Source organism: Colletotrichum aenigma, assembly GCF_013390185.1.
Source record: "Colletotrichum aenigma strain Cg56 chromosome Unknown KSG_Cg56_contig02, whole genome shotgun sequence".
Lineage (NCBI taxonomy): Eukaryota > Fungi > Ascomycota > Sordariomycetes > Glomerellales > Glomerellaceae > Colletotrichum > Colletotrichum aenigma.
Window position 1 is genome coordinate 4,124,867 of NW_023500908.1, and position 14,518 is coordinate 4,139,384.

Sequence of the window (14,518 nt, forward strand, 5' to 3'; positions counted from 1 at the left end):
TTCTCTTATTCGTTGCTGGTTGTCATCTTACAAACTAGAAGTTTGTCATGTTGGTGGCATCTTGACCTGGCCCTCAATGGTTGGGATTGAAACGAAGTACTGTATCCGTATGCTGGGCGAAGTGCTCATGGGTTCTTCCACATTGCCCTGCCTGCTTTGCCTTGCTTGTCCTGGGCTTGCGCCAGTGCACACATTTGGGGGGCTTCTTCTCCCAGCAACCCAGGTCACTTCCGACGGGACAGGTTAGGTGCCTGGGTACCTGTTTTCCGACGGGCAGGCACCACGCGCGGGTCGTCTAAGGTGAGGTGCCTGTAGGTACCTTACCTTCCTTACCCAACCTACCTAGGTAGTAAGGCAATGGAAGGTCAGGTGCTCTTGGGAGGTGCCTACCTTACCTTGCCTTGCGAACCACTTAAACATACCTCAGGCATAGTACCTACCTACCTACCTTCCTGGCGGCGTTCTAATTGTCTGACACGACCGACCGACCGACCGACCGACCGACCGACCGCAGAACAGACCCGAATCAGATGTGGTCGATTGCCCTCCCGACCAACGACCAACGACCACTTCTCTCCTATCCCGTTTAATCGTGCCGCACCGCGTACCTTCCAAACCTGACTTCATCTCGGCCATTGCACGAAGCAATCGGCGGAGCCATTCGTTACTCCTGCTTTCTCCTTCATCCTTTCTCTACCTATACTGCCTCCGCCCATCCTCTCCTTTCCCATTCCTGACACCCTCCCTTCCCGCCGTCTGCCCACACACACACACACACACGAACCATGAATGGGGACCTCAGTCTGTCGAGGGCCCTCGGAGGATTACGAATAGCCAATCCAGACGATTCGTCTCCGAACAACCTGTCAGATGGAGGCGCCCTGTCTCCAACCGTTGACCAACCCGATGCTCATTCAGCACCCTCCACTGCCCGGCATGGCACGCAACAACAACCCATCGCCTCGCATGCTTCGATCCCGATCTCAGATAGCCTTCTGTCCCCCGTATCCCACATTCAGTCTCCCGAACAACTCGGCGCTGCCCCGGATGCTATGCCCGCACACGCCGAATCGCACCGAACGAGCCCTAGCGCTGCCATGCGAGCTGAAGTCTACCGTCAACCTGTATCGTCATACCCAGACCCCGAGAGAGCCCCAGGCAGCTCGGCATCCCCAACTGGCCGCCCAATGTCCGGCATGTACGCGCATCCTCCCACCGCGTCTGAGGATGGACGCTTGTTGCAGCACCAAACTGCGTCACAGAACGAACGATCACGATCTTCCGTGTATGGCCTTCTAGCAAGACAGGATTCTGGTAACGGCCCTGGCTACCCATCATCAATACCTACAAGAGAGCCAAGCCACAGGTCTACAAACCCTCGCCAATCTCAACTGCCTCCTGGTTCTGGACCACTGCCGCCGAGGAGGAGCTCCAAAGGCATGGGGGGTGGATACGTCTCAGCGACTACAGCTTCTCAGCCTTCACGAGATCCGTACGGCCCCGACATGCCACTCCCTACCAGCAGCGAGGAATGGAAAGACCGCGGTGCTGCCATTGGCGTCAGGAGAGAGACGGACGCGAATGGGAAGACAGTCATTCGACACGTCAAAAAAGGAGTTAGGGACTTCAGTTTTGGTCGAGTGCTCGGCGAAGGCTCGTACAGTACGGTCTATTTAGCCACTGATCGACAGACGCTCAAAGAGTATGCCATCAAAGTTCTGGAAAAGAAGCATATCATCAAGGAAAAGAAGATCAAGTATGTCAACATCGAGAAGAACACCCTGAACCGCCTCACGGAACACCCAGGCATTGTGCGCCTTTACTACACATTTCAAGACGAAGCATCACTGTACTATGTCCTCGATCTCTGCAACGGTGGCGAGCTCCTCGGTGTTCTCAAAAAGACGGGCACATTCGATGTGGAGTGCACACGTTTTTACGGTGCGCAGATATTGGATGCAATTGACTACATGCACTCAAGAGGGGTTATTCACCGAGACTTGAAGCCCGAAAACGTTCTCTTGGATGACCACATGCATGTCAAGATCACCGATTTTGGGACAGCCAAACTGCTAAAGGATCCCAGAGAGTCACAGATCGCAGGTGAGGGAGCAAGGGGTCTTTCTGAAAGCAGCCGTGGCGACATCGAGGATGATGGCCGGGCAGCATCGTTCGTAGGAACCGCCGAGTATGTGAGCCCTGAACTTTTGACGAGCAAAAATGCTTGCAAGGCAAGCGATCTCTGGGCTTTCGGATGCATAGTATACCAGCTGCTGGCCGGCAGGCCACCGTTCAAGGCGGGCACGGAATACCTCACATTCCAGAAGATTGTTAATCTCGAGTACGATTTCCCCAGTGGATTTCCCCCGGCAGCACGGGACTTGGTGGAAAGGTGCTTGGTGCTTGACCCAGCCCGGCGTCTTACAGTGGAGCATATCAAGAACCACGAATTCTTTGACGGGCAACAGTTCGGCAAGGGACTGTGGAGAACCAAAGCTCCGCGACTGCGACCTTATAACCCCGCGCCACAGGAACCGAATTTGATTCAGCTTAATGGTACGGCCGGCAGTCCGAATCCTGTTGCCCCTCCTAAAACATCACAGCCGCCGGCTCAAAGCTCTACTGCGAATGGTGGTTGTCGTCCAGCCAGGATCATAACCGAGCTACCTCCTCCAACTCAGCTGGATATCGAATGGTCCCCTATCTTGACACGGAATAATGAGAGAATTCTCAAGTTGGGCGACTTGATGGTCGTGTCAAGCCCACTGCCCAATGGGGGTCATGGCAAAGGAGGTGAGCATGATGGACACAAGAAGCTGTCGAGGTTTTTCGGCGGCAGCACAACGAAGAAGAGACAAAGATTGGTCATGGTCACATCAAGTGGTCGAATACTGCTGGCTCCGGCTGGCGGGGACGAGAAGCGTGCAAAGCAGGAGATATCGCTCTTGTCGCCCGAAAGCTCATGGAGAACCCAACTTGACGTCAAAGGGCAAACAGTTTGGTGCGTCGATGCGGTAAGTATTCTAGGCAAAAAGTATCGCCGCTCATCTAAATTTCGACAGGGCGGCGTCCATTACACGTTTGAGGAGCCGAAGGGCAGCACCAGCTCCCCCGACAATGGTTCTACAGCCGAGGACTGGATCGAGTCATTGGAAAGAGCCAGGGAGTTGGCGGTTTCTCAAAACCTTGTTGGTAGCTATGCTGGTGACAATGGTTTTGCGGACATGTCGTCAGCAGTATCGAGTCCGGCAAGTACGCTGGGTGGACGAGGAGCATACCCCGATAGCTTCAGCGTCAGCGACCGATCCGGCCGAAACCATCTGAGCAAAAGTCAAGCGAGCTTGGAAGACTCTTCTTCGACCAAACGAAACCGATTCAGCAAGCGGCAATCTAAAAATGGGCTAGGGGCACAATTTTGATGCCTGAGGGTATGATGAGGGCCTTCACAGGAGGGAGATGTGGTGCCCTTAACGAGGTGCATGCAGAGGAGGCCCAAGACTTCTTAATGATGAGAGTGGGATTGGAAGTAAGCATTCTGTAGCGTGGCGTCCCGTCGGCTATGCACTCTTGGACGACTTGGCCTATTATATAAGGGTTTTTGCGATTTCCTTCGCGGGCGGAAGCATTCATGAACAAGGGAGGTTTTCTTATAGGGAGTTTAGGAGGTTTTCATAGGAATCATCGAGCAAGGCCAAATCAAGCCCCAAGGGACAGCGAGTCCAGATGATGTATGCTTTCGATCCTGATCACGTTTTCATGGCATTATAGTGAATCTCGAAGATCAATGTGTCTCTGAAACGCCTTTGGATCTTTGACATACATTGTGGAAGAGAGTGGGATATCATCTCACATGTCCTGTGATGCTAAGGTCATTGGAGGTTCTATCGGTAGTCTGCTCCCATTTCTGCGAATCAAATGCGCCGAACCCTTCGGGTGGATCTGCCCCATGGCCCATTTTAATGGACCAATCAACATAGGCAGCACTTTCATCCTGCGCTTGTGCCGCTCAACCATTTGCCTTTGCACACGCGCCCTGAAGCAACAAACGACGCGACCTCTTACCCAGCTTGGTACATCGTCACGGTCATCATTTCTGAATCCAATAACTCGGGTTTCTTGTTGGGGGTTTCCCACCGTGTTTTTGAACTCCCAGCGCGCGTCGAAAATATTCACTGTCGAAATGCAGCCTCAATACCGTCAGTATGCTGCCCATGCTGGCGCACCGCAAGTTCCCCAGCGGGCTCCACATACCGCCCCAAATCAACGGAGAGGCGGCATCGGTACGCCCGTCCCTTCCTTTAGTTCCTTCTGTCGAGAAGGACTTCCACCTGCCTTCCGTCCCGAATCGTGCCCTTCCCCCTCCCCCCCGTGTTGCAACAAGCTCCAGTTGGCTGACACGCATTCTCAAGGGCCGATCATGCCTCCAGGACATCACCAACAAGCAGCCATCAACCAGGCGACTATAGCGCAACACCATGCCCCGGGTCAGGCCCTTACGAGCGAGCTAGCAAAACGTCGCAGTCGAAAGCCTACCGATAAAACGTTGCCAGACGGCGTCGAGGACTGCATCACAGATTCTGAGGTCGCCCAGAGATACAAGGAATTGCGCGACTTCGAGCGCCGCCTCGATGCGACTATGACACGCAAACGCCTTGACATCGTCGAGGCTGTTGGTCGCAATGCAAAGGTCAGTCGTCTTGCATGATGATTTCTTCGATGTCTATACCCGCGATTTTATTGCCCACTTCCGTTGCTAAATTTGGCGATCCCTAGCGGCATAAAACCCTGCGAGTCTGGATTAGCAACACCGTCGAAGACCAGGCATGGCAAGGCAGCGGACTTAGCGTCGACAGCTTCGATTTCACACCAAGTGCTGAGCCTTCCTATCGCGTCAAGATTGAAGCTCGTTTGCTTGACGATGACCAGGACGAATCTGTTGAGGATGTTGCCCAGAACGAAGATCGAATGGACGAGGATGACGCCCCCAGCTCAAGACGTCAAAGCTCAGCCCCGGCGCCGCAGAAGTGTCGATTCTCGCGCTTCTTTAAGGCTCTCAACGTTGAGTTTGATCGAAGCCGCTCACGAGCGGCATCCGATCAGACTGTTGAATGGAAGAGGCAGTCTGCACAGAATGCTACGAACGTCTCAGACTTCGACGAGTTTACCTTCAAAAGGAGTGGGGACGAGAACATGAACATCACTGTCAACTTGCATCGCTTGGAGGACCCAGAACGATACCTTCTAAGCCCCGAGCTGGCTGAAGTTGTGGATATGACCGAGGCGTCCAGACAAGAGGCTGTTCTAGCTGTGTGGGAGTATATCAAGATGATGGGCTTGCAAGAAGACGAGGAGAAACGTAACTTTCGCTGCGATGACCTCCTAAGAAAAGTAACGCAGCTGATTCCTCTATTGTCTTCTCTCTCCGCTGACTTACTCGCCCAGATTATCAATGGCAATGACGTGGGCATGATTCCAAACCTGAACGACTACATCCAGCCTCACCTACGACCTCTTCCCCCAATTAGTCTACCGTACACGGTTCGAGTGGATGAGACGTTCCATCAGGATCCTCAGCCCACGGTTTATGACGTACGGGTCGCTATTGAGGAACCCCTTCGATCCAAGCTGGTGCCTTTTGTGGCTAACCCAGCCTATGCGAGTGCTCTGAAGAATGTGGCTACTTTGGATGAGCAGTTGGCGACACTGGTCTCGGCGATTGCCAGCTCGAAGGCGAAACACTCGTTTTTCACATCCATGAGCCAAGATCCAGCAAACTTTGTGAGAAACTGGATCAGCTCCCAGAAACGAGATTTGGAGGTAATCATGGGGGAGGCGACAAGAGGAGGCGGAGAAGATGCAACCGGCGACGACTGGCGGCGGGGCGGAAAGGAAAGTGTATGGACCTCCTCGAACGCGCGAGAGAGTGTTAGTGTGATGCTGGCGAAGCAGCCGACTCAGGCCTCTCGCTGATGCTGCCGAACATTGCGCCGCGTGGGTACCCATCAGTTAAAGGTGATGAGTGGTTTTCTGTTTTGCTTTTTCTTTTCTAGTAGGCATGGATCGGGGGAAAGAGGCGTCTTAAGGGTCAGGCTCTCATCAATGTGCTATCAGCTGGATCTTGAAGCTCCTCAATCCCGATACATCGTTGTTGGGGGCCGATTATTGACGCTGACGCCCACAGAGGGTTTTCTGTTCGTGAAGTAAAGCTGATTGGCTCTGTTTATGTGCCTCGGCAGTCTGTGATGGCTGATGGCGGCGATAATGATGCTAAACTCCGTAGGCTTCCCCGCAAACGGGATGGGGACGGTGGCGGTGAGGGCGTGCGATTCCATCTACCTGTTCTGCGTTTCCAGAAACCTACCTACTCCGTGTGTATGCCGACGTCTTGATTTGTGAGCGTACCCAAGACACAGAGCAGAAAGCTGGCCGAAAGATTGTTTTATGATGGCGTCCGTCTTTGCCTCCTCGAATACCGCAGTTATTACGGGTGGCGCCTCAGGCATTGGCCTGGCAATTGCCCAAAGATGTCTCGACCGACAAATGACAGTGATCATAGTTGACCGTGATATAAGGCTTCTCGATGAGGCTAAATCCACACTGAGGGGCTCAGTGAAACTATTCGAGATGGACGTCAGCATCTTGCAGGACTGGGAGAGGTTGAAGATTGAAGTCAACAGCATCCTTGGTGGTCAGTTGTTTTCTTCTCACTCACCGCTCACCCTTTCGAGACACGCCACTGCGCGACAATGCCACTGGAGCTGACCTCTTTAAAGGTCGAATCGACTTGTTAGTTCTCAACGCTGGCATTGGCGGCAAATCAAGCTGGCAGGATCTAGACAGCTTCCATCGCATCATCGACACAAACCTGTACGGTATTATTAACGGCATCAACACCCTTTTGCCTTTGGTGGGCAATGGACAATCTTCCCAGTCGGCCGTGGTCATTACAGGCTCAAAGCAAGGCATCACGAATCCACCAGGGAACCCGGCATATAATGCCAGCAAGGCGGCTGTCAAGTCCGTCGCCGAACATTTGTCATTTGATCTTAGAAACACCGCTACGACAGCGCACCTCCTCGTGCCAGGTTGGACTTTCACTGGCCTCGCCGGTGCTGGCTCCGGCAGAGAAAAGCCAGCCGCCGCCTGGAGTCCTGAGCAAGTAGCTGAGTATTTGGAACAGAAAATGGAGTTGGGCTTATTTTACATTATTTGCCCGGACAATGAGGTGACGGAAGACCTGGATCGTAAGAGGATGCTTTGGGGCGTTGGGGACATCGTCCATGACCGGCCTCCGTTGAGCAGGTGGCGTGAGGAATATAAGGAAAAGGCACAACAATGGATCATCAAGGATACGTAGATCGAGGTCGCCGTGGAAAGGACGATCGGCATGGAGACTTTCCAATCCATCCGGGGTCACAATATCGGCATGCCGAAATTGAGGATCAGCTTGCTGGACAACGCGATCCTTGAGGAACTGTCCTACCATGAACGCCAGACGCGAATGCACATTCAATCGATGTCGCTATGAAAGCTCGAGCTTCTGAGACCTCCGGTCCAATTATATCCGAAACCCCTTTCAGCGACATGTTCAAATTGGGATTGTCACTTCCCGCATAGCTTTTTCCTTTTCCTCTGATTCGAACCAGTCAAGTGCCGCCAGACATGCCATGCCTCTGAGGCGGCACTGGGCTTGGCGGCATATTCCTGATCTGCTTGATGAGGAACTCCCTTTCATCAATGAACTGTTCATCGTCGGTCCGGTCTTCCAGAAAGTGGGACAAGAATGTGAGTAGCTTTTCCCTATTCATGAGCAGTATCTTCTGGACCGCAATTGACTTATGAGGGTTGGCAACGAAGACCTTGAAGACGTGGAAGCCCTCATACTGGACCATCTTGCGGTCGTCTCTCAATAGGTTCATGCAAATCTTCAGATGCTCTCCGCGATCAACGTAGGCGGTCATAACGCTATAGTTTGAGCGGTCCAGCAAGATCTCGCCGAGTAATTTGATGGACTGTCGCTTGGTGACATAACTGTTGGATTGTACAAGTATGTTATTGTACTTGTCGAAGAAGAGGTCGAAGTTGACCGACAAGTACCTCGGAACAAGCTCCTTGTGTTTCGTGAGAAGTTCCTAAAGATAGAGCAGAAGGTCAGAAATCGTACCCGCAGCTCAAGGTTTGCTGTAGCAAGAGGGTCGGGTCGCCTTACTCTAAACGTGGTGAAGGCATCCGCAGCGACTTCGAAAGAGCTCTTGTCGATCCAGTCAAAAAACCTCCAAAAGACGCCGTCGCCGCTTTGACGGCGATCTCGGTCAATCAAATTGATACCTTTATTGCTAGATCCAGATTCTTCATTGTCATCGTACAAGATTATGGCGGCGGCAGCTTCTGATTTGAGGACTTCTCGGAGAACGGAACCGGCAGGCGTTGCGCTCTCCTTGTGCTCGTACCCTCGACAAAGTTCCAGCAAAACTTGCGGGCGATTGTTGACAACGTAGGACAGAGCGAGGGGGTCGCTCTTAGGCGAGGCGGTGGGTGGGCGGAAACGGAAGACGTAGGAGAAGATAACCTGGGTATCTTTGCGGGATTCGAACGGTAAGCGCCAGAGATTTACGGCAAGTAAGTAGAGGAGATCCTCCTCAATCAAGCCAGTAACGAGTTGATATATCTGTTCGGGGCTGCTATCAGCCTCTGATTCGACATTAGTTGCCATGGTCCAAGGTAGACGAGGTATGGAGACCAACCTTGAGTACCTTGCAAAATGAACTTCATCTGGTTCAGGACTCTGGCAAGCTCTTCGGCCTGACGAGAGGATAGGTCAGTACTTTGATGGTCCAGAGGGGATGCGCGGCAACTATAATGAGGGCTGACCTTTACAGAGCCATTTGGTCCTTCCAGCTTCGTCACATGGTCCCTGGCTTGTTTGGGCAGGTCCACGGCCGGCCTCGTTCTGGCCCTGCCAAATAGGAAGGACATGGCGGACGAGAATGGAGAGAACCGAGTATATTTTGCGGGATTCGCAGTTTTTATGGGCGGTTTTGAGGTATTTTATCGGGTCTGAGTCGAGTGTGCGGACTGGGCTGGACTTTTAGGTACGCTTCAGTGTCGTTGACGAAGATTGCAGGAGAGATGAGCTGAATACCAGTCGGAAGAGGGCTGTTGATGTTGATTGTAGGAAATTCCCTGGCAACGGGATAAACGACACGGTTGCACGGGGGCGAGGGAATTCTGAACCGTCGAGGAGAGTATCGCGGGGAGGGGATTGACGAAAATGAGCGTGGCGGCAGGTCGACGTTGGGTTGTTTATGTTGATGATCAGGCCTTGCCAGCCGGAGAAGGCGTTGCTTGGTGACCTGGTATCGAAGGCGCCTATCCGTTTATCTGGGCACCTACCGTGCTCGTGCTACCTTGCCAGCAGTGTGCGGCATCATCTGCACTAGGTAGGCTGCTAGCTGGGGCACATGGCACCTAAGTATACTAGGTACCTCCCTACCTTACTATGTAAGGCACCTTGCGCAGGCTTAGGTAAGACACCCCTTCGACTCGGGAGACAGAAAATTACGGGCCCAGGCAGGCCCAAAGTACCAACCACCAGCGACGGTATCTACCTAGGCACCTAGGTGCCTTAATTAGGCCGGGAAGGAGGGGAAGGTCCTATTTGGAAACTGGCTGCCCCGCGCTCGACTGAAATCAATTGGAAAAAATTACCCCACTGACTCACATCGCCCACCAAAAAAGACCCCTCCAAATCAGCGTGCATTGAGAGCCACAACCTCTCCTCGACAAATCGTCGGTCTTGACTCACCCGCAAAGACTCATTCGAGCCTCTGCCGCTGCCTTGCCTGCTTACAACCACAACGGTTTCTACAAGAAAAGGGCTTGGGCTTCATTTCTCTTTCTTGTGACAAGCCATCGAATCGGACCCTCGCTGGCCATCCTTGGCGCGCAACTCTCGTGTTTGCATCCCTCACAACCACGCTGCGCACTAGTTGCGTTCGACGCCGCACCGCTTCGATTCCGCCAACATGTCTATCGACTTTCCCAAGGAAGAGGTCGAGATCATCAAGAAATGGCGCGAGATCAAGGCATTTGAGCGTCAGGTAAGCCTTGATTTGTTCATCTCTGAGCATTGTCTCGCTTTCCAGAAAACTATAAGCGCCGCACTATTCCCTTCACCTACTAACATCTCAATTCTGCTTCATAGCTCGAATTGACCCAGGGAAAACCTCTCTACACATTCTACGATGGCCCCCCCTTTGCCACTGGTCTGCCTCACTACGGTCACCTGTTGGCCTCCACCATCAAAGACATCATCCCGAGATACTGGTCAATGAAGGGCTTCCATGTCGAAAGACGCTTCGGCTGGGATACCCACGGCCTGCCCATTGAGCACGAAATTGACAAGAAGCTGGGAATTTCCGGAAAGGCCGCTGTCATGAAGCTTGGTCTGAAAAACTACAATGCTGAATGCAGATCCATCGTCATGCGTTACAGTCAGGAATGGCGGCACACCATCGAGAGACTCGGACGCTGGATTGATTTCGACAACGACTATAAGACCATGGACCCCACCTTCATGGAGTCGGAGTGGTGGGTGTTCAAGCAATTATTCGATAAGGGAGCTGTCTACCAAGGTCATCGTGTCATGCCCTACTCTACCGCTCTCACCACAGCTCTGAGCAACTTCGAGGCCAACCAGAACTATCAAGATGTCACTGATCCTGCCGTTGTCGTCTCCTTTCCTCTCCGCGATGACTCTGAGACTCATCTCCTGGCATGGACAACCACACCTTGGACACTGCCGTCACATCTTGGTCTTGCTGCCCACCCTGAATTTGAGTACATCAAAATCCAGGACGAGAAATCCGGCAAGAAATACATCATTCTCGAGAAGCTCTTGAATACTTTGTATAAGGACCCCAAGAAAGCCAAGTACAAGGTTCTCGAGAAGATCAGAGGCAAGGAAATGCTTGGCTGGCAGTATGAGCCCCCTTTCAACTACTTCTACGAAGAGTACAAGGACGTCGCCTTCAGGGTCTTGAACGCCGAATACGTTACTGACGACAGCGGTACTGGTATCGTTCACCAGGCCCCGGCTTTTGGTGAGGACGATTACAACATTGCCCTCGCTGCTGGTATCATCACTGAAAACAGACCGCCGCCAGACCCTATTGACGACAAGGGTCACTTCGGCCCGCGAATTTCTGATTTTGCAGGAATGCATGTCAAGGAGGCCGATAAACACATCATCAAGTATTTAAAGGGTACTGGAAGACTTGTCGTCGATTCTTCTCTCAAGCACTCGTATCCCATGTGCTACCGTTCCGACACCCCTCTCATCTACCGAGCTGTACCTTCATGGTTCGTTCGCATTCCAGAAATTATTCCACAGATGCTTGAAAACATCAAAGGATCCCACTGGGTCCCCTCTTTTGTGAAGGAACGCCGGTTCGCCAGCTGGATTGAAAACGCCCGCGACTGGAACGTGTCGAGAAACCGGTACTGGGGCACTCCCATTCCCTTGTGGGTAAGCGACGACATGGAGGAGCGCGTCTGTATTGGCAGCGTGCAAGAATTGAAGGAGCTGAGTGGCTACGATGGGGACCTGTCGGATCTCCATCGTGACAACATTGACCACATCACCATCCCCAGTAAAATGGGCAAGGGACAGTTGAGGCGCGTGGAGGAAGTCTTCGATTGTTGGTTCGAATCTGGTAGCATGCCTTACGCCAGCCAACATTATCCCTTCGAGAATGTCGACAAGTTCAACGCATCCTTCCCTGGTGATTTCATTGCGGAGGGCCTGGATCAGACAAGAGGCTGGTTCTACACTCTCCTGGTTCTCGGCACACATCTTTTTGGAAAGATCCCCTTCCAAAACTGCGTTGTCAACGGCATCGTTCTCGCTGAGGATGGCAAGAAGATGTCGAAGCGTCTCAAGAACTATCCAGCACCAGACCTGGTCATGGACAAGTACGGATCGGATGCTCTTCGCCTTTATCTGATCAACTCGCCAGTCGTCCGCGCCGAGCCCTTGCGCTTCAAGGAGTCCGGGGTCAAGGAGATTGTGCAGAAAGTGTTGTTGCCGCTCTGGAACAGCTACAAATTTTTTGAGGGGCAAGTGTCCTTGCTCAAGAAGGTCGAGGGCGTTGACTATGTCTGGAGTCCAGAGACGCAGTCAAGCAATGACAATGTGATGGACCGGTGGATCTTGGCCAGTTGTCAGAGTCTGCTCCAATTTGTTAACGACGAGATGAAGGGTATGTTCAATCCATACATCCGAAGCTGTTAAACTTCACTGACACTTTGACTTACATGTAGCGTACCGCTTGTATACCGTTGTCCCTCGACTTCTTGGCCTCATTGACAACACGACCAACTGGTACATCAAGCTCAACAGAAGACGTCTCAAGGGTGAGAGTGGAGTGGAAGACACCAAGCATGCCCTCAACACCCTATTTGAAGTACTTTTCACGCTTTGCCGAGGTCTTGCCCCTTTCACACCCTTTATCACCGATACCATCTACCAAAAGCTGAGGCCGTACATTCCCGGAGAGGCGGACGCAGAGGACCCGCGTAGCATTCACTTTCTGCCATTCCCGGATGTGCGTCAGGAACTTTTCGACGAGGAGGTCGAGCGCAGAGTGGGCAGAATGCAGAGAGTCATTGATTTGGTCCGTGTCTCTCGTGAGAGGAGAGCCATTGGTCTGAAAACGCCCCTGAAGACACTTGTTGTTATTCACCGCGATCCCCAACACCTCAAGGACTTGGAGTCTCTCTCATCCTACATTAAGGAAGAGATGAACGTGAGAGATCTGGTTCTTTCTTCAGACGAGGCCAGATACAACGTTCAATACAGCGTGACGGCGGACTGGCCTGTTCTAGGTAAGAAGCTCAAGAAGGATATGGCGCGGGTGAAGAAGGCGCTGCCGACTCTCAGCAGCGATGCTGTCAAAGAGTACTCGGAGAAGAAGGAGATCCTGGTCGATGGAATTCGTCTGGAGGACGGCGATCTTGTAGTGAGGCGTGGTCTGAGGGAGGGTGAGGCTTCCAAGAACCTGGAGACGAACTCAGACAACGATGTACTCACGATCCTGGACGCCGAGCTCTACGTGGATCTCGCGCACGAGGGAATCGCTCGAGAGATCATCAATCGCGTTCAGCGCCTCCGGAAGAAGGCACAACTGCAGCCAACCGATGATATCAAGATGGAGTACAAGATTATCAGCGACCCCGATAAGATTGGACTCGAGGAGGTATTCCAGACGCAAGGCAAGACTATTGAGAAGGCGCTGCGCAGACCCATGGACAAGCATGAAGTCACACAGGTGGAGGGTGAGACCTCTGGCGTGGGGCGAAAAGGAGTTATTGCGGAGGAGGAGCAGGAGGTGCAGCATGCGACCTTCCTGCTCCGCTTGCTTGAGTTGTGAAGTTGCGATGGCTGAAGGCGTGGAGATAGCCATGGGGTAAAAAGCGCTGGGCGGAGTACACATGCGCAGGCAAACAAGCGCCTTGGCCTTATAAGACCAGAATAGAAAGGTGCAACATCAAATTGAGACTTTTACAGAATATTACATTCGTAAGGGCAGTGCCGATGACTATCTAGCTGTCCGAGCCGCAGCCTGCAACTCGGCATGTGTTAGTGATGTGATTTGAGCCACCGTAACTAGCTGTGGGTTGGTAGCGATGTACAATATAACAGTCTTTCAATCTGAGGAATTCCTTGACACACTTGTCCTTATGCACGGAATTGTAGTCGGCGACAATGCATTTGCCGTACAGCGTGGTCTGCTCACGTCAGCATCAAGGCTTTATTTAGGGATGAGGTAAGTAGAGATGTGGGCTGTCTACGATGGAGCGGGGAACCGACCTCGGCAGAGCATTGCGATACGGCAGAAGCAAACTTCTGGATGGGCCGCGGACGAGTCATAGTGATAGTGCCTTGGCGCGACGTGGATTCGCAGAAGGAATGTTCAATTTCCAGGTGCAGGTGCAGGTGTGCAAGTTAGAGGAAAGAAAAGGCTGCGAAAAGCTTTGGAAGAGGAACTTCACTAAGTCAACCTCAACAACTGATTACGAATAGGTACCTTAGGCAGTCTTTGATTAGCTAAGGCAGCGAGGGAAGCCAACAAAATGGCCAATTAGGTACGAAGCCGTCAAGTATTTTCTCTTTCTAGAACACTAAAAAAACTGGGTAACAAATCCAAAGCGACCTCATTGGTTTGCAGCCCGGTCGATGCTACACCACCTACCTTACCTTGTACGTACAATACCTTACGGTCTACATTGACCTTACCTACTTGAGGTAGGTAGAGTGCCTAGGTTCCCAGGTACTTACACTCCGAGAGGGCCCCATAGCACGGACCCAGACCTAAGGTAGGTACCTAAGGTAGGTTGAGTGGTATTGTACCATGCAACCGTTGCTGTCTAAGGCACACCATAAGACTGCGGTTGCTGGGCGTGGTCCTCGAAATCAACACACAAGAAGCGGAGGAAAGACGGGAGGTTGGGCAGTTCA

The 14,518-nt window shown here is 52.4% G+C and overlaps 4 protein-coding genes across 4 annotated transcripts; 3 read left to right on the forward strand and 1 right to left on the reverse strand.

Annotated features, from left to right (window-relative positions):
* Positions 1-785: 785 nt before the first annotated feature.
* On the forward strand, positions 786-5,970 carry ksg1 (Serine/threonine-protein kinase ksg1; the record flags this gene model as incomplete). Its single annotated transcript, XM_037318413.1, has 5 exons — positions 786-3,014; positions 3,063-3,252; positions 4,410-4,687; positions 4,774-5,388; positions 5,443-5,970. The coding sequence occupies 5 exons, from the start codon at positions 786-788 to the stop codon at positions 5,968-5,970; spliced, it is 3,840 nt and encodes a 1,279-aa protein (XP_037183270.1).
* A 474-nt stretch (positions 5,971-6,444) lies between these two features.
* Positions 6,445-7,357, forward strand: ykvO-1 (putative oxidoreductase YkvO; the record flags this gene model as incomplete). The annotated part of the gene is made up of 2 exons (XM_037318414.1): positions 6,445-6,688; positions 6,774-7,357. 2 exons carry the CDS (start codon positions 6,445-6,447, stop codon positions 7,355-7,357), a joined length of 828 nt encoding a protein of 275 aa, XP_037183821.1.
* A 289-nt stretch (positions 7,358-7,646) lies between these two features.
* On the reverse strand, positions 7,647-8,976 carry hymA (Conidiophore development protein hymA; the record flags this gene model as incomplete). Its single annotated transcript, XM_037318415.1, has 4 exons — positions 7,647-8,132; positions 8,210-8,691; positions 8,745-8,802; positions 8,872-8,976. 4 exons carry the CDS (start codon positions 8,974-8,976, stop codon positions 7,647-7,649), a joined length of 1,131 nt encoding a protein of 376 aa, XP_037183275.1.
* A 1,049-nt stretch (positions 8,977-10,025) lies between these two features.
* CGCA056_v003159 (Isoleucine--tRNA ligase) lies at positions 10,026-13,430 on the forward strand (the record flags this gene model as incomplete). Its single annotated transcript, XM_037318416.1, has 3 exons — positions 10,026-10,100; positions 10,205-12,260; positions 12,322-13,430. The coding sequence occupies 3 exons, from the start codon at positions 10,026-10,028 to the stop codon at positions 13,428-13,430; spliced, it is 3,240 nt and encodes a 1,079-aa protein (XP_037183276.1).
* Positions 13,431-14,518: the final 1,088 nt, after the last annotated feature.